At 63.4% G+C, this 22263-nt stretch overlaps 1 protein-coding gene across 6 annotated transcripts in view; it reads right to left on the minus strand.

The window, feature by feature from the left end:
* Window positions 1–22263, minus strand: part of PWWP2B (PWWP domain containing 2B) — a 58777-nt gene that overhangs the window by 12410 nt on the left and 24104 nt on the right. For 3 of the 6 annotated variants that reach the window (XM_064371832.1, XM_021666131.2, XM_012477502.3), the window contains 2 exons: window positions 16918–18581; window positions 2710–3574 (listed from right to left, as the gene is read on the minus strand). In XM_064371832.1, coding sequence (XP_064227902.1) covers window positions 16934–18475 — 1542 coding nt within the window. In that variant the 5' untranslated portion in view covers window positions 18476–18581 and the 3' untranslated portion in view covers window positions 2710–3574; window positions 16918–16933. Of the gene's footprint in view, window positions 1–2709; window positions 3575–7010; window positions 13408–13597; window positions 13716–16917; window positions 18582–22263 lie in introns of those variants that run through there. The other 3 variants (XR_002477674.2, XR_002477675.2, XM_021666132.2) reach the window with 3 other exon arrangements.

The raw sequence follows: 22263 nt of genomic DNA on the forward strand, positions 1-22263 counted from the left end.
ATAATTCCTTTGTTTAGCCTTTCTTTATTTTGCTACTTTTCTACCACCAACAGGGGTCTATTTTATAATCAAAGAAACAAAAAACCCTTCAGAAAAGGGAAGCGCTGGCTGGGCTCCTGGCCACGGTGCCATCCCAGGCAGGATTTGGAAGGGTCCTGGGCTTTGGGGTCCAGGAACCAGCTGCGGCCCCTCAGGTCTCAGCCTCTCTAGCTGTAATGCAGAGTGCACACCCCAGTGAGGACTCCGCACCTGCTCTTCCCCTCCCCTCCTCCCTGCCTCTCCCCAGCCATCCACCCCCACCCACCAGGGCCAGGACTGTGGCGCCTGCGCCACGGAAATGCCCGTCCAGCCCCGCACAGCCAGGCCACAGAGCCGGAGCCCAGGGCAACTCAGGCTCGGCCCCCGGAAGGCAGGCTGCGACTCCAGCCCAGGAGCCCACACAGGCCTCGGCTCCTTCCCCAGCCCGCTCCAGCTTCCCCAGAGGAGGCAGGTGGGCGAGGGGTTGTGGGCAGGGCCTCTGGGAAATGGGACCAGCAGAAACTGGCCACCTGGGGGAGGAGGAAGAGGAAGAGGGCCGGAGAGCAGCGCCAAGGCCACACCAGCCCCTGCATCCACCCCGGCTGTGCCGCCCCAGGCCACGCCAGCCCCTGCATCCACCCCGGCTGTGCCGCCCCAGGCCACACCAGCCCCTGCATCCACCCCGGCTGTGCCGCCCCAGGCCACGCCAGCCCCTGCATCCACCCCGGCTCTGCCGCCCCAGGCCACGCCAGCCCCTGCTGCCTAGCTCTGTCAAGAGTGGGTTGGAAGTGTGACCTTCAGAGGTAGGGACTGGGGCTTAGTCTGGGACCAGTGAGTGACAGAAAACAGACCATGGTCCCCCCATCTTCCAGCCCAAGTCCCCCCAATCCTCCACCCTGAGTTCCCTCACCAGCCACCCCGTGTCCCCCCACCTTCCACCCCGTGTCCCCCGACACAGCCTGCTCCATGTCCAACACAATGACAGCTGGCGTCGGCAGAGGAGGGACAGCGGCCCTGGCGGAGACGAGGTGCTGGTGACCCTGTGGAGCTCATCATTCCAGCAGTGACTTCCTGCTCTCGGAGGAGTCATCCCAGGCCCCCAGCACAGCAGCTACTGGGGCACACACGCACCCCCACCCCAAAGTCCCTTTGAAGGTGAAAGGGACAGAGCTCTCTCCACGACAAACCCTGGGTAGACAGCCAGGGCTGGCGCGGCCCGGCTCTGTTCTGAGCGAGGAGGTCTGCCGGGTGGGATCCTTGGGAGACCAGACCCAGAGCAGGGTAGACCCGAGCAGGAGAGGCCCAGCACCAGCTCCCAGCAGCCCTGCTGAGGCCCCAACTCCCCCCACCCCACACCCCGCTTTGCACTCAGGACCTCGTACTGACAAGGATGACTCGCCAGGTGCCCCCTCCTATGGAGGTACAAAACCCTGCTTCCTTCCCAGCGGGAATTCTTTCCCAGCTCAGCCTTCCTGGGGAGTCCACGGGTGCACGGGTGGTGATTCAGGACCTGGTCCCGCCGGCCTGACCGCTGGGTACTGGCAGCCGGGGAGCCCACCTCCCTGGGTCTCCGCTCCTCGCTGGATGAAAGCCCCACCCCTGGCTCGCAGGGACTCAGGGTTGAAGGGCAAGGGCTGGAGCTGGGCCTGGGGAGGAGCTGCAGGTGGCGGGGTCAGTCCTGGCCTCAGGCTGGGAGGCAGGTCTGTGGCTCTCACCTGCAGGGCTGGGCTCTAGCCGCTGGCTCGGCAGCTGGGAGTGAACGTGCCCGGGATGCACACATCTTTTGTCCCAGGGGTGAGGCCTGCTCCTTCCCTGGGACACACACATTTCTGGCATTACGAAGGCCCTGCCACGTCGCTGCCTCAGCACTTTCCCCAAATCCAGGCACCACCCCAGCGGCAGGTCAGGCAGAGGCAGCCCCTGGGCACCGGAGCTCAGAGGACATCCCCGAGGGTCAGGGCCCTGACTCTGCGGCACCCACGTGGGCAGGGCCAGGGAGGGAGAGGGGAGGGCAGAGCCGCTCTCATTCCTCCCATGTCCCAGCTCTGCTCTCCTCAAGTCCCTCCCTGGATTTTCAAACCCTTCCCAGGCACCTTGGACCTGGAGGGCCTCAGGAGATGAGCCCAGCCCCTCCAGGAGGAAGTGATTCTGGGTGGTTTTGGTGGAGAAAAGGCTCTGCTGCTACAAATAGGTTTGAAAATCATGTTCCTCCCGCAAGTCAGGTCCAGGACCACAGGAAACCACGAGGGTCGTCCCCCACGTGGCCTGGAGAGGTCCTCCAGGTGGGTACTGCCCCCCCACCCCCACACGATCCTTGCTGAGGACAGTGATGCCTTTAGAGCACAGAACGTTCTAGCAAAACCAGAAACAAGCAAAGCCACCATCATCGTCTCTGGGATGTCCCTTGGTTCTGAATGAGCAAATCAAGAAACAGGAGATGAGAGGTTTCCCTCGAATAACAAGGAACAAAGCTCCCAACGTGCAGAACACCGCCTCGACCCAGAAATCCCGGCGTCGACCGGAAAGCCAGTAGGGAGGCCTGGAGACGGGGACTCAGTGCACAGCCCCCCGGGGCTCAGGGCAGCGGCCAGCATCCCTCCTGGAGGCAGCCGGCGGGGGCGTCACCCCAACCCGTGCGACCGCGGGCCCCTTCAGCCCGACGCCAACGCTCGCGTGAGTGTGAACTGCAGCCGCGGAGTCACCACTTCAGCAACTGAGACATGTTTCTCTTTATTTTTCTCTTTACATTTAAACAAAGAAAGAGCAGATTAATTTTTTTCTTTTCTTTCTTTATTCTTTTTGGTCTTTAAAGTGACAAAAAGGAGGAAAAGGAACGCGCTCTTACAAAACAGAGCAGGCTTCTTCTCCTTTTACTGTTGAAGCCTGGTTTCCTGGGGCGGCCCTCCGCCTCCTCCACACAGTACTGGTCACTTGTAGCAGCATCTGGGGCACAGGTGGCCTTGCAGGCCGGGTGCCGGGTGCCCGGTGGGCCCCACCATCTGGGATGAACTCGGAGCGGGAGACGGTGGGTGGTGCACGGAGACCCCGCACCCCAGGGGAAGAACCCCACACGTGCAATTGGGATTTTCTGAAGCCTGAAGGTGACCAAGCTGAGCCTGGGAGATGGCTGTGTCCGGGACACTGAGGTGGGGCACAGCCGCCCACACCAGCAGCTGGGTGAGGCTGGGGTGCCAGGCCTGGCTCCCCGACGGGTCCTCAGTGCGCAAGGCAGCAGGCAAGGCTGGAGGGGCCGGCCCTCTTCCTCCACGGGACCCCAGCCCACCAGGCAGCAGCAGCCAGCATGTCACGAGTTTGGCCGCCTCCTGAGCCAGGGCAACCACAGGCTAGTGGCAGGAGGAAACAGACTCAGCGGGCAGAGACGCTGGGCTCAGGGCCATCCCCTCCCTGGACACACCGCTGGTCCCGGCCGGGGGCCTCGTGTCAGGCCGACCACCATGCCCAGCGGGCTCTGCACGCAGCCGGCCAGAAGGCGGGAGGAGTCCCTGGGGGAGGCCAGAAGCGCCAGGACAGCAGGTGTGCCCTCATCATCGCTGACCTTGGGAGAAGCAGAAAGAGGCAGAGGCTGACTCAGGGTTGAGTACGGGGGACCAGCCCCTTGGGGTCTGAGGCTCACCCGGGACCCCCAGCATCCCCCAGCACCCGCCGGCCCTCAGCCCTCCAGTGTCCCACCTCCCTCGGTGCCCACAGCCCGGCCGTGCTGGGGGAGAGTGCAGGGTCTTCCCTGCTCGGACACTCGGACCACAGGACTTGCCCTGAAGTCCCGAGGTCCACAGGCCCAAAACGCAGGGCTACAGAGAAGCCAGCGGATCCGGCGCCCTGTGGCCTCTGGTGGGGGCTGATGGCCATGCCTGTGCTGGGCTCACGGTGCAGAGGGACCCCCGTGCACGACTGTCTGGGGGCCCTCGCGTGCACTGATGGCCCCGTGGAGACCCAAGCCTGGGGAGGAGCCCCAAGCGCCCTCCACCAGGACACATCCTCACACACAGGGGGTGGTCCCAGGGTGGGAGGGACGGCGAGGCCCTGAGAGGAAAACCCTTTCCCAGGTCTGTGCGGGGCTCCCAGCACTCCCCACCTGAGCCCACGCAGGCCCCGAGGGCCACCCCTGGCAGAGAGAACTGGCCGGACAGATGGTCCCCTCAGCCCCAAGACCCAGGGCCAACCCTGGGCCCTGAGAAAAGCAGCCCCCAAATCCAACAAACGGAGGGACAGACACTGTCAGCCTCAGTTCTCCACCGGCCAGTGGCGGAAAGGGCGGGGACGGGAAAGGGAGCAGAGCCTGCGGAAGCCCAGGGCACAGGGGATGATGCCAGCCCCGCCGCTCCTCCTGCCAGGAGGGGGGTGCCCTGTGGGCCCTGCCTGACCACAGCAGGGCAGGAGGGACCTGCTCCATCCCAACCCTGCTGAGAGGCCGCTGGAGGGACCTGCCCCATCCCAGGCCCGCTGAGAGGTCGCTGGAGGGATGTGCCCCGATCCTGGCCCCACTGAGAGGTCCCTGGGGGAGCCCGCCCCGTCCCGGCCCCACTGAGAGGTCCCTGGGGGAGCCCGCCCCGTCCCGGCCCCGCTGAGAGGTTGCTGCCACTTCCAGTGCTGCACTCACGAAGCCAGAGCTGCCACGGGAGAAACCGCAACCACCCTGAGACCGCCATGCTGTGAGGAAGCCCGACGGCACGCGGGGAGGCCTGGAGGGCACCTGCAGGTGCGTGCTGTGTGAGCCTGACAGTGGATGTGTGAGTGCGAGTGACGGGGCTTCTTTCTCGTCACACTGGGCATTCCTGAGTGACAACACTGTAAACACTTCGAAGACCAAGCACCAAGCCAGGATCGACGCCGCAGAGAAGAAGGGCCGGCACCGCCTGCCACCCTCGACACGGACGGGCCAAGATCATTCACATGAACACCAAGTCTCAAGTTAGCTAAACACGGTGTGTGAGTGTGTGAGAGTGTGTGTGTGTGTGTGAGTGTGTGTGGGTGTGTGGGTGTGTGTGTGTGCACGCGTCTGTGAACAGTGGAGAGCTCAGCCTCATCTTCATAGAAAAAAGCCATCACCAATGTCTAAATCGAAAACTCGAGAACCAAGGAGCGGCAGAAGGTGCAAGGTCTAGACACATGAGGTGGATCGAGTCACTACATACGACATGTGGCCACTGGACTTTTAGAAGCTGAACGTCACAGTAAGATTGACGCACACACAGATGAAAGAGAAGCTGCATTTTGGACCACCTCCCATTCGTATCTGAGGGGCTGCAGGAAGCTGAGGGTCTCCATAGAGAATCCGGTACAGCCTGAGCAGTGGGGGCCCAGGCTCTCCCCACGCTGGCCCCCAGGCAGCCCCTCTGCTCAGGTGTGGGGATGCCCAGGACCCACCCCGTGCCTTCCTCCAGGGAGCCGGTGCAGGGCCAGCAGGTGGGGCTCAAGGACTCCTCTGCCAAGGCCCAGCCTGGCCCGGCGGGGACACCCGGCCTCCCCAGGCCTTCCAGCACGAGGCCACACCCGGCCCAGAGAAGACCCTGGGCAGGAGGGGTGAGGGAGACCCCAGAACATCTCTTCCCAGCTGCCCTCAGCCGAGCTCAGTACAGTGATGCCAGCGCCCCAGAGCTGTGGTGCTTTGGGGCACGTGGCAGCGCCAGGCAGTGGGGAGGGAAGGGGTGTGTGTCCTACCTCCGTCTGAATGAGTCACGATCCTGAAGGTCAGAAGGGGCTGCCATCTGCGCTCACAGTACAGCACACACAAACAGGCTCAGTCCCTCAGTGCCCCAGGCTTGGGGAGGTGACCTGACCCCATACGGAAGCCTGACTTTGGGGTACACAGGAGGATCCCCATTTCCTGACCTTTTGCGTCCCACCCTCAGCGTTGGCGGAAGCAGGCCGGAAGCTCTGGAGTGTCACAGACAACACGAGTTCTCAGCTGTCTCCAGAAGGGCCCACACCACGCTGCAGCATGTGGAGGGGACTGGACCCTTGCCACACACACACCAGAAAGACCTCACTGGGCCCCAGCTTAGGAGACCCTCCAACCCTGGGAGAGCTGTCTACCCAGTCCCGGGCACGGGGGGCGGGAGGCGTGAGAGGCCCTGCCTACGAATGCTGCAGCCGTGCCTCACAGGGCACGGCCTCCGGGCGTCTCAGGAAGGAGCCGGCACTACTCGTGAGTGCATGCAGCCGTGGGGGTGCCCGGTGCCCACCTCTCATGCTCAGGAGCTCTGTGGCTGGGCGAAACATGCCACTCTGGGAAAGGTCGTGTGTGTATTTCCTGGTGGGCTGCTTTCCTGGGACCCCCGCCGAGTAACACCCCCAGGTGGCAGCCCTTGGGGACCGGGTTGTTGAAGACATGGGGCTGTTCTTCCTCTGCAGGTGCTCCCAGGAAAGGGGTGGACACGTGGCCCCACAGGAGCACTGCCTGGACAGCTGCCGCGACCCTCCCATGCCCCGGCTGCAGCAGGGGTGGTGGGGGTGCTTGGGTGGGGAGACACAGGGATCTGCCTGAAAGCGGGGCCGCCTGTCCTCCAACGCCTGGTGAGCAGAGGGAAGCCCCAGGCCCGGCCCCACAGAGAGGATGAGGATGGCATGAGGGCAGCAGTGCCCACAGCCCTGGTGGTCAGGAGGACAGGGAGCCTCAGGGAACGAACGCCAGGCGAGTGCGGCCACATGTCTGGGCCCCGTGCACCTGTGACGTGGCACCACGGGGAGCCCCTTCTCTCAAAAGGTCAAGGAGCAGGGCCTGGGCCTGAGGCGGGGACCCCACGAGGCCCAGGGCCCTGCTGGCTGGGTGCAGTGCCCCGATGTGGCCGGGTCTCCTCCACCAAGGACCGTAGTCAAACAGTAGCACCCAAGGCCCTGGCCCAGCCGCCCAGCCGCAGCCCCGATCACACTCCCTGCAGAGAGGTCAGGCTGCGTCCATACCTGGCCAGGCAAGCGCAGAGGCCTGGAGCAGATGCTGTACCCACACAGCCTGGGGCAGAGGCTCCTGCCTGACAGGGCGGCCACTGCATTCCTCGCCTGGCGGAGTCACCGCCTGAGGGCCCTGGAGACATCCACAGGGTGGACTCGGGCCGAGGTCTGGGAGCCTGGGAGGTGTGGGGTCCAGTGCCCGGGGATGAGATGCGCAGTTTTCTCGCCGAGACACTAAGAGGGTGCAGATGGCGTCCTGCTTGGGCTGTGGGCACCGCCGCCTGGCGAGAGCGTTCTTGACCAACAGCACCCAGCTCACCTGATCTCTGTGGTGCTGGGGGGCTCCTGCGGACACAGCGGCCAGCAGGACCCTCCGGTGCCCAGGCTTGGCCGCTACCAACAGCCACGGCACCCGCGGCGCAGCCTCGGTGCCTCCACAGCAGTCGGGGACCAGGGGCGTCCCACACACAATTTTCACTTCGACAAGCACCCAAGTGCTGTCCCTCACCGCCCCCCGACCAGGCCCAAGCCGGGGGTGCCACACCCAACCCAAGGCCGTTCAGCAGCTGCGCTGTGAGGCCAGACCTGACCCCCTACGCTAGTGTCCCAGAGGCTGGAACAGAGGCCCAGAGACCAGGGGTTCAGAACACAGGCATCTGAGAGCAAGGTGCAGGCAGAGCTGTGCCCTCAGGAAGCCGAGGGAGGGCCCTTCCCCCTTCCAGAAGCTCCTGGCTTTCCTGGGCTCATGAATGCGTCCCCACGAGGGCCGCCTCTGTCTCCACAAGGCCGTCTCTGTGTGTCTCTCAGTCTCTGTGATACGTCCCTGTGAGCGCCGCCTCTGTCTCCACAAGGCCATCTCTGTGCGTCTCTGAGTCTCGGTGCCCAGATCTCCCTCTTCTCATGAGGGCACCAGTTACTGGATTCAGGACCCGTCCTCACCCAGTACGACCTCATCATAACTTGATTCCATCTGCAGAAACCCCACTTCCAAGTCAGTCCGGTTCACAGTGACTAGGGCGGACCCGAACGTGTCTTCTGGGGGACATGACTCAACCTACATCCCACCCCAAGATGGCACAACGGAGGCGCGGCGGGCAGTCCCGCCCCAGGGCCCAGGACAGCACTGCACACTCTGGCACGCGCAGCAGGGCTGTCTAAGTTGTGTGCGTAGGAGTGGTGTGTGTGCAGGTGGGTAGGTGCCGGAGTGCACGGGGGTTCAGGTGCACGTGCATACATGGGGGACCGCAGGCATGACTGAGCAGGTGCAGATACGTGAGTACGGGGTGTAGGCGCAAGTTCACGCGTGTGCGTGTGTGTGCGTGTGCATCTGTGGGCAGGCTGAGCAACAGCGAGCGAAAGGCCAGGATCCCACAGAAGTGCAGGACTTTGATGCTTCGGAATCTGAGATGAGTGAAAATCAGAGAGCAGACTAAATCCACGGAGAGGCGGCTCACCACTGAGACGCCACGTGCCGGTGAGGGGTGGCAGAGGAGGAGGGCCCTGCCTCTGGAGGACAGCCTGGGGTGCATGGACCGCAATCGTGCGGTCCATCAACTGCACGGGCCTCACAGGCCCGCAGAGCCCAGGAGGCCCTCAGAGGCCCAGCTGACGCGGCCCCAGCCCAACACCGGCCGAGAGCTGCCAGGGCAGACAGTGACTCCTGAGCAGAGCCATGCGTCAGCGCCTCAAAACCACGAGGCTTCGCCGTCTCAGTCCTGGAATAACGTCCTCCGACCCTGCCGATCCCGTATGGGAAGCGGAACAGTCCCCGGTGTGAGACGTTCGCGGGATTAGAGCTGGTCACGCAAATCCATTCCTGCAAAGACTGTTTTCCATTTCTCAGGAGGAAAAGGCAGCTGTGAGGATCCCGCCTGAGCCGCCCGCCCCACGGATGACAGGGAGGTGGAAGCCGCCCTAGGATTGCAGCGGCTCCACCTAAGCGTCCTCCGGCCCCCGGGGTCCCTTCCCAACTGCTAGCGTGTCAACAGAGACTGCGTGTGGGACGGGTCAGGAGGAGCCTGTTTGCTGTGGCACAGGTGGGGTCCCCGCCGCGCCTGGAACCCTCTGTCCACCCCTTCTAATGCAGAAGCACTTTATGATTTGAAAGAGGCTCAAATCAAAGGCAACCACGCCTCCCTGCCAAGAAACACACAGCTCCCGGAGATCGTTAAGGCCGCCCGGCCCCTCGCCATCAACAGCAGCGTGACCTTTGGAAATGTCGGTAAACATCCATCAGCCACCGTCCTCATTAGAAAAATGCAGAACGGCCTTGGGAGGAAACAGCCTGATGGGCCTTCGTCCTGACAGCAGCAGCAGCCTTCACAGGGGCCTTCCCTCCCCAGCAGCAGAGGCACGGGCTCAAAGGCCGAGTAGCCCTGGCCGCTGCTCACGTCTGTCCTACCTTCCCGGCATGGCCCTCGCTCAAAGAGCTGAGCTCAGCTGCTCCCCTTCGCTGAGGCCTCCAGGACACCAGGTGGTCTCAGGAACCTGGAGGCCTTGGGGCCCCGCCTGCCCGGGAGCCCTCTGAACCCCCACCTGGATGTGGGGGCGGAGTCTCTCGCTCACCCACCTCTCTCCCACCCCACTGTCTCTGAGGCCCAAAGGACACCAGCACCTCCCAGCCTGGGCCAAGCCTCCTCCACATGAGAAAGCTGGTGGCTCACACCCTCCCCACAGCCTGGAGAAAAGACTGGGACAGCCAGAGTCCCCGAGGGAGCTGCGTGAGTCCCCCGAGGGAGCTGGGTGAGTTCCACGGCTCCACACATCCTGAGCCGGCCAGGGGCACTTGCTCATGCGGGAAGCGAGCCACGGGAAGGCTGGGGAGACCAGGACGGGAGTGGACCTGGGGCCGTGGAGGTGCCCACAGAAGCCTACTGCAATGGGTTTTAAAAAACAAGGCATCTCTAAAAATGGAGAGTGAATAAAACAAAGATGGCTGAGTGTGTTTTGAGATCATGACTTTGCCGCAGAGACAGGAACGTGACACACACCCCAAAGGGCCAGACCCTGGGACAAAAACACAGGCAGGGCAATCTCAGACATTCCCTCAAACCATCCACTGGCTCGCCCGTGGGCACCCTCCCTGGCCGATGGTGTTAGGGTGCTGTCCTTCCGAAACTGTCACGCTGTACCATAACACAATAGTATTATATATATATATTGTTTTCGGTAATGTGACATATTGTTATGTTAAATGTTTTACGTACCTATATTAAATTTGATATATTACACATATATTAACCTTCACATCGATAAAATGGATCATGTTAACATTAAGAGTCAAGATTTCTGGCATCAGACACAAAAGCGAATCCTATCCGTGTCGCTTAGAAAAAGGCTTAGAAACACCAGCGGCCCAGGAGCAGGCAGCAGGAAGCAGGGCTCCCCGGGACGTGGCTGCTCGGGGCCTGAGCCACAAAACGCACAGAGGGAGCCCGGATGACGGGGCGTGGCAGGGGCAACGCCGCCAGCAGGCTGCTGTGGTCACCACAGGTCACGGGCGCTGGCCTCCTCAAGGTGGCACCGTCTGAGCATGGAAAGAGTAGCCCTTGGGTGGACTGAACCTATGTTAGCAAATGCGTGTGCTTTTGTGAGACACACACGCTCAGGAGGGACCCCTCGGGCACACTGGAAGGGGCTCCAGAACCAGCCGGCATCTGCCCCGGCCTCTGTAAGGACCCCCTGCAAATGGGGTGTGGCCAGAAGCCTTGCTGCAGTGCCACCGAAAGCTGGTAAGGAAAGAGGCTTTTTTGTAAGAATCCAGTGAGTGAATGAAGACCGTGGCCAGCACCTCCTAAGCCCGCATGAAAGAGCGAATCAAAGCGATCACCAACGGTGGGCGGAACCCCTGGGGGAACTTGACAGGGAACGGATTAGAAGGGATTAGGTTGACAATCCCAAGCCCAAAACCAACCCCGGGGCCTCCAGCAGAGAGCAGCCTCCACTGCCCCGCAGGGGTCCCGCTGAGAGAGCGAGCCTCCACTCCCGATCCTCTGACCAGGGGCGCATACCCTGTGCAGGGTGTGAAAGGCTGGTGGGGTCAGGGGCAAGGATTCGGAGCTGGAAGTGAGACCCAGGAAGCAATTAAGACACTTGGCAGCAGGTTCGAGTGGCATTAGGCCACCTCGCCGGAGGTGGGTGCAGCGCTTGGCCTTGAAGGCACGAATGGGCAGGGGCTTCCAGCAGCGTCCCCCGACACTGAGAAAGCCCCCCATGTCCCAGGCACCTGACCCCAAGGAGCAACTCCAAACACCCGGCACCTGCCCGCCTGTCCCCCAACATGACCTGGATGCCCAAGCCACTGGCCGGGAGGAGGTGGCAGGCACCCGCTGCCGGGAGCCAGGAGACGGGGTGGAGCCTGAGCCCCCGCGGCAGGCTCGGAATTACAAGCCTCGTTTCCTTCTGGAACAAAATAATTACAACCTTCACTCGGGACCTGAATTTCCTGAAAGCAACGCAGGGAAGTCAGCTGAGAAACCCATCCTCGGAAGCAGAGAGCGTTTTAATTTAGAGTTGGAGGAAGAGAAAAGCCAGTTTTGGGCAGGAAGCTCAAGGATGCTGTTCTAAAAGGAAAACGTGAATCAGAAAAGCCGAGGCCGCTTCCGTCCCGGAGACTCCAGCAAGCACCACGCTCGTCCACGTCCCGGCGGCGGCTGTGCCGACTCAGCACTCCGGGTGCCAGGCAGCGTCCCGATTATTATCCTTATTTCCCAGGAGAAGTCAACACGATGAAGCTTCAGGTCGGAATTGGCCTGCGCACCTCGGACCCTTCCGGAGCGATGGGCCCCTCCCTCACCCCACAGACCCTGGGGCTGAGGCCCATCTCCACCACCACTGCCTGGGGCCTTCCCTTGTCGGGTGTGAGGCTGCGGTGGACCCTGGACTGTGCCCAAGCTGCCCACACAGCACTGGGGATGTGGAGTGCACCAGAGCCTGGGAAGGCCACCTTCTGCGGCATCGTGTTTGCAATGTGCTTAAACGAGGCCTTCGAGATGAGCCCCTCCCGCGTTATCTACCTGTCTCCAGATGCCACCCGGGGACTTCCAAGAGGCAGAGGCCTTGTGCAAAGCGTGGGGCTACATGGCCATGAGAAGGGGGTGCCTGGACCCCCAGGAGCTGCAGAGGCAAGATCCTAGCCGGAGCTGAAGGCGCACAGCCCTGCAGGCCACGATGCAAGCTCCTGACCCCGAGAGGCGTGGGAATAAGTGCCCGTGGTCTCAGGGCCGCAGTGCGTGGAGGTCACAGCAGCTACAGGAAACACGAAAGACAAGGGTGACCCCAGGGACACTGACTGTTCAGTGGCGCAGGAACCCTGTGCTCCCAGCTGCTGACAGAGGCTGTGCAGGGTATGGACCCGAAAGTCCCCCGCCAGAGCAGGAGGGGAAAGGGCTGGGCCTCCGGGGCCACAGGACGCTGGACCCCTCTGGCCTGCACTGTCTGGGAGCCTGTGAAATCTCACCCTTGCTCAAGAGGCCGGGACACCAGGAGATCACTGAGTCCCCACTTCAGGGAGATGTCAGCCTCCAGTCCTCGCGTCAGCAGGGCACAGAGCCCCGGCCACACCAGGGCAGCCCAGGAGGTGCCCGTGCAGGGCCAGAAGACCCCTCGGCCTCAGAGCTCCCAGGACTGGGTGCCCTTGTCAGCCCTCATGGCTCCCAGGACCGGGGGACCCCCATTGTCCCTCACAGCACCCAGGACACCAGGAAGTCCCCACCTCTATGGGCACGCCTCCCTCCACTGCTGTGGTGCTGGGGTGCAGGGAGGGCAAGGCTCTGAGCCCCTCAGGTCCTCCCCACAGGGCTGGCTGGTGCCACCCACTCTCTGCCACCCTCCTTCCTGCTCCCACACAGCGCACGTGTCTGGTCACCTGTCATCTCCACCTGCCTCTGCTGCTCTGAGCCCCTCAGGTCCTCCCCACAGGGCTGGCTGGTGCCACCCACTCTCTGCCACCCTCCTTCCTGCTCCCACACAGCGCACGTGTCTGGTCACCTGTCATCTCCACCTGCCTCTGCTGGTCTGAAGCCTCTGCCTCGAGTGTCCATTCTTTGAAGCCCCCCTTCCTGCTCTCTGTCCCACGGCATTGTCCGGGCGCAGGTTCCCCCAGAATATAGGTCCCTGTCCCCAGCCCCTTGCCTGACCCGCCTCTGAGCTTTCACCTGAGATGCCTCCAGCCAGGCCTCAGGCGCCTCCCAAGAGGACGGAGCCACCCCTGAGGACGGAGCCACGCCTGGACACCCGCCCAGCCTCCCCTGTCCCCATCACTCTCCCTGTACTCACAGCTGGGGGTCATTCACTTCTTTTATTTCTTTTTTATTTTTTTAAAGACGGGGTTTCACCATGTTGGTCAGGCTGGTCTTGAACTCCCGATCTCAGGTGATCCGCTCACCTTGGCCTCCAAAGTGCTTGGATTACAGGCGTGAGCCACCACGCCCGGCCCATTTCTTTTATTTTTAAAGCCATCAGATGTTTTTGAAAGTTTCACTGACAAATAATAACAAGACCACCTCACTCCTCTGTCTGTAATTCTCCAGTAGCACCGAGTCCATGTCTTGGCCCCCCCAGGCCCGTAGTCCGCTTCTGCCCACCTCCCCAACCCCTGGAACATGCCCTGCCCTCCTCCTGCCTAGAATGCTCACCCCACCCTCACCCCATCAGCTCCTGATTAGCTCACCATTCAGATCCCGGCTCCTGCCACCTCCTCCAGGAAGCCTTCCCAGATCCCAGTCCAGGCCAGGTTTCTCGCTGGATGCTCTGCTTCAAGGCCCTCTTCCCTTCCTTCTCAGCAGTTCCTGTGTGTGATTATGCACTAATTTGGGAACTGGTGATTCACAGCCCTCCCCATTCGGCCCCCCTTCTAGCCTGGGTCCAGTGAAGTGCCTGGCCCTCAGCAGAGGGGTGGGTGGGTAGTGACGGAGAGACCAGGGGAGCAGAGAGAGAACCTGGAGCCTGGATGGGAGCAGGACCCCAGCCTGAGGCCCCGGGGCTCACACAGGAGAGCTGCTTTCGCCTCTCAGGCTCAGTGGCCCCCGAGGTGGGGGTGTGGGGAGGCGCTGCCTTCTCCAGGTCCCCAATCCCTGCTGCAGGACAAGCCTGGCCAGGCAGCTCCTGCTGGGCCCCTGAGCCTGCACGCCCGGTGCCTGTACCTGAAGCAGGAGGCTGCTCCCCGGTACAGCAACCCTAGAGCCGGGTCCCCACCGCCTGCCCCCCACTCCGGACGTGGGGGTCCCTGTGGGTGCAGGAGAATCCCCAGGGAACGGCCTCTCCTGCCAGCCTGAGGGCACAGTGGCCACAGGCCACTCACAGGCCCCCGGAGCCGGCCACGACCACCCAGGGCACACGTGCCGTCACTCAGAGGTGGGACCTGCTGTTACCCAGAGAGCTGAACAAACAGGCTCAGAGGTATTGGCTTGCTGAGGCCGCAACAGCAGGTGACCAGCTGGGACAAGGCCCAACAGCCTCTATTCCCGTACGCCTGGGTCAGGACCTCACACGGAAGGGCGCTCAAGCGCACCACACAGCTGGGCACGCGTCCTGGGGAGGCCCCTGCTCGGGCTGATGTGCTCATCCCTTGTGCCAGCCAGGCCGCCTCTCAGCACCACCGGCTACAGGCCCAGTGCCTGGCACCCTGTGGTCTGTGGGGCCTCCACCTACCCCTCAGCTGAGCCTCCAGCACCCTCAGCAAGTGGAGACAGAGTGAGGGGTCTCTCCGGGGGAGATGCTGGGCTCATCATCCCTGCAACGGAGCAGGTCTGGCTGTGCTTGCAGCGACCACCCCCTGACAGGTGCTGGGCGGCACAGACACCCACAAACCTCAGGAAGCTGCTGGGCCAGGTCAGGGTGGCCGGTGGGCGGGGACCAGGAGGACAACCTTCCCGGCAGGCCTCCCTGCCTGAGCTCCAGCCCCCACGCCTGCCTCCTCCTCCTGCTCCTCCCTCGGGCATGGCCACCCCTGCCCCACGCCTCTTTCAGCCTCTGCTCAGAGAAGTGCACCTTCAGGATGGTGTTGGCGGGTCCCCCTTCCCAGGAAAGGCAGGTACCCCGCATTACCCCTACAAAGAGCAGACCAGAGTGCACTGCTGACGCTTCAACGCAGACGTGTCCCCCAGAGACCATCAATGCCACGCAGGGTGGGATAGCCCACGCCCCTCGAGATGCCAGCTCTGAGCATGCTGAGCAACTGGTCTTTAACCCTTAGGAAACAAAACCAGAAAGCCGACCGGGCACATGCCACGCTGCACTTTGGCGCTGAAAGGATCTGGCACCCCCACTCCCAGAGCAGGGGGCTGGTCCTGGCACGGGCCCAGGGAGCAGCAGCCCTAGGGCAGGCACTGCCCCCCGCAGAGGCAGGCAAACCAGTCTGGTGAGATTTTTCTCCGCTTCCGGATAAACACAGCCGGCCCTGAGCCTGCAAGGCTGCGTCCACGGGCTCCCTGCCAGCCAAGGCCTCTGGCCTCACTTGCGGACCTGGGTGGGGCACACAGCCCGGTAAATGCCCAAGTCCAGAACTCGGGGAGGGTCCCCCAGGCAACAGACTCAAGTCCTCTGACCTTCCTCCAACTCCTCAGAGGACAGTGCCTCAGCTTGAGACACTCCCCCAGACTCAAGCCAAGAGGTGGCCCCCACCCCCACTCCCCAACAGGGCACCTGTCCCACCCCTGCCCAAAGGCTCCAGAACTGACCAGAAAAGGGCCTGGTTCCTGGGGCAGGGGGAGCAGCCACGTTTGTGCCTGGCCTCAGCGGGGCAAGGCAGATGCAGCTGGTGCCTGGAGGGAGGGGTGAGGCCAGGCCAGAGCCTGAACGGCCAGGCAGCCTGGGGACCCTGGCTTGATGACAGTGGCCTCTCATCACTGCATTCACCCCGGAACCCCAATATGCAGGGCACGCAGCCACCCCACTCCCCACCCCCACCAAAGGCTAAGGCCGAAGGATTGTCACCTGGGAAACAGCAAGGCCTCTGGGCAGGCGGCCAGGGCAGACAAGGTCACCAGCCGTCACCCAGGCCTAGGCAGAGGCCCTGCCCTTGCCCTCTGCATATAGCCCCCGGCCCTGGAATCTCTGCATCCAGGGGACCATTAGGCCACCAAGCCAGGAAGAGGTGCACAGAGGGCCACCAGCTGCCCCCACCCAGAGGGGACTCCCCACAGCTAGCCCAGAACTCGCTGGGGAGGCAGGAGGGGCCTCCGGGAGGTGCTGGTAGAGCAGTCTTCAGATGCCAGCCCCTCGAGAGGCTCAGGGCAGAACCCAGCCCCTCGGCAGGCCCCGGATGCCCCACACAGTGACCACAGGGTCATGGGCGGTGCCCCCGGCCCCACGAGGTGACATCCCCACACCTCCACACAGCATAGAGAATCCACACAAGACCTGCCTGGAGATTCTACCAAGTGCTCTTGGGAGAGGCCAAGGGCGAGACACTGTCCCCAGGAACAGGCCCCCACACATGTCCCAGGCCCCGGCGCCTGGCCATGCACGGCCCACTGACAATGGAGTCCGCATTGGCCCAGGAGGAAGATTTGGGGGGTCGAGGTGGGCAGGGCTAGGCCAGTCTGGGAGCTGAGGCAGGGGCTTCGTCTGAGGGTAGGAAACTCGCCTGGCCCTCCCTCATTTAACATCCTGGACGGCTGATCCGTGAACAGGAGGAGGGAGGGGGTCCTCTCTGATCTTGGGAAGAGCAGTGAGGCTTTGCTCCCTGAGTAATGCAAGACAGGGCCCGGCCTGGGCTCTCCTTCCCCAGGATCAGCCAAACCACATCCCCGACACGTGAGAACCTCCTCTCTGGCCCGCCTTTCACAAACGGCTGCAAAACACACACTCGATTTGTGCTTTGAACCAGCAGTGGTGGTGACTGGCCCCCTTGTAATGCGCCTCGTGTGAATCAGAAGCGTGGATGACATCACCAGTGAGGGCGACCATTTCCAGGAGGCGGGGGGCCCCGGGTGGCTCCCCCGGCCTCGGGGCCTGGACACGCGTGTGAGTCTGGGCTGGCACACTCACCTGGTCAGGGAACCAGTTACGTTTCAAACTGGGTTAAGAGCTCCCTGATCTCCGGGGCCACGTGTCGCGCGGCATTGGCAGCCTCGGTTATAGCTTTCCGATACATCCCCTTCTTCTTACGGTTAAATCTCAGTTTGAAAAATTCAGAGAAAGGGGAGAGTTTTGAAATAGACAAGAATGACGTGGTCGGAGAACCAAACCAGGAGACCTTCGCTTCTCGCCAAGAGGGCTCGCCGTCCTCCTTCTGGCCGAGGCTGATGCCAAGAACACGCGCCGGCCACCAAGGAAAACCATGGATCTTACCCCACACGATGTCCCCCACGGCCACGGTCCTGCCGTCCTCTGTGATGCACTCGGACACGCTCTGCGTGTGCAGCCGGACCGTCAGGGGCGGCACCGTTGGACGAACCTCTCTGGACGAGGAGGGCGCCGATGCGCCGTGGCTGGGCGACAGGTCACCCGCGTCCGCCGACGTCCCTTCCGAGCCGGATGATCTGGCCTCGTCCAGGCTGTCACTGCTGCACGCCAACTCGCTAGCACAGTCTGCTCTCCCCTCCGGGCAGCTGACGAGAAAAGCCAAGCCACCGCGTCTCTGTGGACCTTGGGGACAGCTCTTGAGGTCATCGTCCTCACCCGAACTTCCGGAAGACAAGTCCGCCAGCCCAGCGGCAGGGCCGTCCGCACAGGGCATGGGCGAGCTGGCCCGTGGGCACCCATTCAGCTCCTCCACCAGCTCGGCACGGTACACGGGCTCGTGCTCGCTGTCCCCCAGGCGGTGGGGCTTCAGGCGGATCTTGGGGGGCGGCAGGTCGGTGCTGGGCAGCACAGGCCGCGTCAGTTTCAGCTTGGGGATGGAGGCCGAGGGCGCGCCGGGTGGCCGGTCCCAGTGCTCTCTGTCTGGCACCTCGGGGTCCTGGCTGCCCTCATCCTCTGGGGCCTGCTGGGGGCAGAAGGGCTCCAGAGAGCCGTGCACACGGGAGGGGATCTTGACCACCTCGCCCTTGCCCTGGGGCGTGCTGTAGGAGATCTTAATGACCGGGCTGCGTGGCACCTGCTCGGCAGGGGCCCTGTCCTCCTCCCGCCTCTCCCTCTTGCTCCTCCTGGCGGTGGCTGTAGCCACGGGGTCACCGTTCTCCGGCTCCTCCAGCTTGCGGAGCTCCCTGTCTGGGCCACTGCCCGGCCTCCTGCGGGCCCTGGGTGCGGCCGGGGGTCCAGGGCCGGCCTCCGGGGGGCTCAGCGTGATCTTGCACTTCTCACACAGCACTTGGCGCGGCCGCAGGCGGATGGTGCTCAGGGTGAGGCGCCCCGGGTCGCGGTTGCGGGACAGACGCCGCCGGGTGCGCTTGATGGCCCTGGGCGGTGGCTGGGGCACCCACTGCTTGTATGTGTTCCGGAGCCACAGCGGGTGAGGGAAGGGGGCGCCTTCGAAGTACGGCGGGTATGGGGGCAGGCTTCCGGCGGGCAGCGGCGGCACGAGAGGCGGGGGTAGCTCAGGGCCGGCTGTCTCGGGGGACTGGACCCCTTGGGGAGGAGGCGGGGAGCCAGGCCCCAGCTGCATCACCTCTGCTTCCCCCTCCGTGGGGGCCTGGCCACGGCTGTTGCTGGCGGGGGCGTCATCGACCTGGGGCAGTGGAGCCGAGGGAGGCAGGCCAAAGAGGCCGGACCTGGCAACGGGGAGAGAGAAACCAGAGTGAGAAGGGACCCTGGCACAGCTGCCACCTGCACCCAGCCCTCAGAGCCAAGGCCCCGGACCCTCGCTCCAGGAAGTCTGGGCAGTGAGCCATGCCCTGAGGCCAGGGCCGTATTCAGGACTGCAAACCGATGCCCACACCCCCTACAAATGTCCAGTGTTGGACGTGTCAGATCAAGGCATATGCCTTACAAAGCTACGTGGCATGTGGCCTTGAGGCCAGCTGCTTCCCTGGCCTGAGAGAGGTACAGAGGGGCTGAATTTCAGTCCATGGTCCCAGGGGAAATGTGGCCCCGGCAGGAATGCTCTCAGGAAAGCTGACCTGGCCTGGTTAGGGACTGCCTGCCTTCTGGCCCACAGCCCTCGGCCCCAAAACTCAGGCCCCTTGCTCACAGGCTCATCCGTTCCCTCCTCTTCTCTCCGAGGGGCTGGGAGACTCAGGGAAGACCCCCTGAGGAGCAAGCAACCCTTCAGCCCCACATGCAAGTCCCTGGAGAATGCTATCCTGCAGGACCAGGGTTCCAGGTGCATGACGTGCATCTGGGGTGGGCCTGCACGTGGCCTGGGGCTGAGCCCTCAGGAGGTGGCCCAGATGCTTCCAGTGACCCCCAGAGAGTCCTCATCCGCATCTGCCCACACAACCTAGAAGGCCCTCCTTGCCCACCTGGCACCCCCAGGCCCTCCCCTGCTGGCCCACAGGATCCATAGGGAAAGGAGCACAAGGGGCAGGGGCAGCTACTTGCTGCTGGGGGAGGCACAGTTAAGGCCAAACGCAGCAGCCAGCACCCCGGGGCTGCCACAGCCAGGACACCCATCCCAGCTAAAGGCCTTCTCATCCTGGGACGTGCTGGGCCAGGCAGCCTGGATTTAACGGGCAGTGCCCAGCACTGTGCGTGGCTTTGGGGAATTCATCGTCAGAAGCTGGCGGTGACCACGTCCTAAAGTGCAGGCCACGTCCTAGAGTGCAGGCCACGTCGCTGCACAGATGCCCGGCTGCCCCGTCCTTCTCGAGGCCCAAATGCAGCCAACGTCCCCAAGCCCCACCCTGTCCAGCAAGCTGCTGTCCGTGAGTCAGGAAAACAGTTCTGAGAACACAGACGATACCACGCACCACGGAAGGCACGTCCACAGAGTCCACGTGTTTCAACAGTGAGCACGTGGTGTAACACGTAACAAACGGGATGCAGTTTTCAAGACTGCTTTAGCTAAAACAGAAAGAAGCAGACGGAGAGAAAGGGACAGAAACGCCAGACGGCACTGTGGCTCGCCAGGGAGGGCACAACGGCGGCCTGGGGCCCTGTCGGGGGGTGAACATGGGGCGGGGCTTCTGCTCCATGGTGGGGCGGCCAGGGTGAGCCCCACGCATCCCATTCTCCTCCAGCCAGGCTGGTGACGGCAAGAGCATCTCCGGAGCGGGGGCCGCGCCGCCCCGTGCACACCGTCTCCCAGGGCCCTGCAGCAGCCGTGGGAAGCAGGTGCTTTGCTGTCTCCATCTCTGACGGGCTGACTTTCATGGAAATAGACGTGGGAAAGGAGAGCCGGGCACATGGGCCCCAGGCCATCATGCACTGAGGCCAGTCCCAGGCGGCGCCCTCACCGGGTGCCAGTGCCAGTACCCAGGAGCCCAGACCCCATGCACCTCGGGCCCTCCAGCATCTGTGGGGAAAGTTTTACCCACACACAGCAGGGCCCCCAGGCTCCTTTACACACTCTCTGTGAGCCAGGCCACAGTGGGGCCACCCAATCCAACGACGTTCACTTACGCAAAAGGCTTGCCGGACGGAGCTCAGCCGCGCGAGAACAGCCTTTGCCCAGAGCCGGCCCCCACCCCCGCTCGGGGTTCTAGGCTGGTGTCTCCAAGTCCCCTGGCCTTATAGCCAGGACTGGCCCCTGCAACCCAAAGCAGCAGCTGGCTCATCACCTCCCATGAGCACCTTGCGGGCATTTAACACAGGATGAGCGTTTTGAGAACCACCGTGCGTGCTCACTCACGCCAGCGCACATCACGCTGGGACACACGCCTGCCGGTGCGGGCGCCCTGAGCTTCTGGGCCCGTGCTTGCGGCCCCTTGCTGTTGGGGGAACCAGGACCCACTGTGCCTCATGAAAGGGCCTCAAATGCGGGATGTTGGCGAGGAGAAGGCCCCCCCCGCCAGGGAGCAGAAGCGTCCCTACCAGAGGACAGTGACCACAACTGCCAGAGGGAGGGGGCAACCCCACTAGGGCTGGGGAACATGGCACCCTGACCACACGGGGTCGTGGACTGGGCTGAAGGCCACCAGGAACCCAAGGACAGCGTGCAGAAAATGGCTGCTGCCAGGTCTGTTGGGGCAGGGGGCCTCCCTGGGCCTCCTCTCCCAGGGGTCAGGGGAAGCTGGTTGGCAGGAAGAACCATAGCCTGGATACCAGAGGGGACCCTCCTCCAGGGCCGCAGAAACGGAGCCTGCCCCACCCCTTGCCCCAGGATCTCCAGGCACAGGCCAGGGGCTAGTCCCTTCCTAGGCAGATCAAAGGGGCGGGGGACAGTCTGAGCGTTGCCATCCCCTTTGGGACCCTGAGTCGCACCTGCATCAGTGCCCGGGGACCCGACGATCCAGCCCCGCAGAGGCGGCCGGCGACCCTCAGGCAGCTGCACTTCCTTCCTGGAGCTGCCGCCCTGCCCAGGCCACACCCCAGCGTACTGGTGGGTAAACAGGGTGGGAACAGCTCACTCCCCAGGCTGGCATGGGTGGGGAAACCCAGCCCTGGGGAGCTTGCAAAGCTAACAGCAGGGTCCCCAGGCTGCTGGGACCTGGGCTCCCGCCCTCCTTGAGCAACCCCATGAGAGACAGATCACAGCCTTCCCATTTCACAGGCGGGCCAGTGAGGCTGTGCAAGACCAGGGAGCGTGCCCCCAGGCTGAGTGGTGGGTGCCAGCTGGGGTCTGCTGCCTCTGGGCCTGGGGATGGCGCTGGCACAGGAAGAAAGTGGCTTATCCTGGACCCTGGGACCTGAAGGGTGGTGCCTCTGGACGTGCTCAGGTGCAGCGAGGCTCCCCACACACCCACCTCCAGGGACAGGGCCCCACCAGCCTGGCAGTGCCCCACAGGTAACACCGAGCCTTGGCGGGTGGGAAGACGGGGTGGCCTGGAGCCAGATGAGCCTGCTGGGTCCAGGCTGCCCTTTTAGGACCACCAATTGGGCACAACCATGGGGGCGTGCCCTACCTGTGGGGAGGAGAAGAACATGACACGGGCCCTGAGAAGCAGGCCTCGCACGGCATCCTTGGGAGCTCAGGGACAGAATAAATAACCTTTGCTTTGAGAAAGGGCTGGGGAAACTGAGGCAGGGGTGAGAAGCCCAGGAGTCTATAATTGCAGAAGGGACCAGACCCCAAAGCAAAAATTACCTTGGTGCCACTCCTAATGGCACGGCGGCGTCCCAGCAAGGACACGGAGGCCCTGGAGACCAGGCCTGAGGTCCTTAGCCAGACACAAGTGGCTGCGTCATTACTCAGCCATGGCCACCCTGGGGCCTCGCCTGGGTGTCAGGCTCAGCCACACCCCCAGAAAGGCCCAGGCGTGAGGTATGCCTGTGGCCGTGCCGGGAGGAGCGCTGCCCTGGCCGCCTGCCTGAGCCCCCTGCACTCGCTGGCAGCGCCTCCACCGGCTCCTCCAT

This window comes from Aotus nancymaae, unplaced genomic scaffold, assembly GCF_030222135.1.
Source record: "Aotus nancymaae isolate 86718 unplaced genomic scaffold, 86718_ANA_hifiasm-v0.15.2.pri h1tg000193l, whole genome shotgun sequence".
In the NCBI taxonomy this organism is placed as follows: domain Eukaryota; kingdom Metazoa; phylum Chordata; class Mammalia; order Primates; family Aotidae; genus Aotus; species Aotus nancymaae.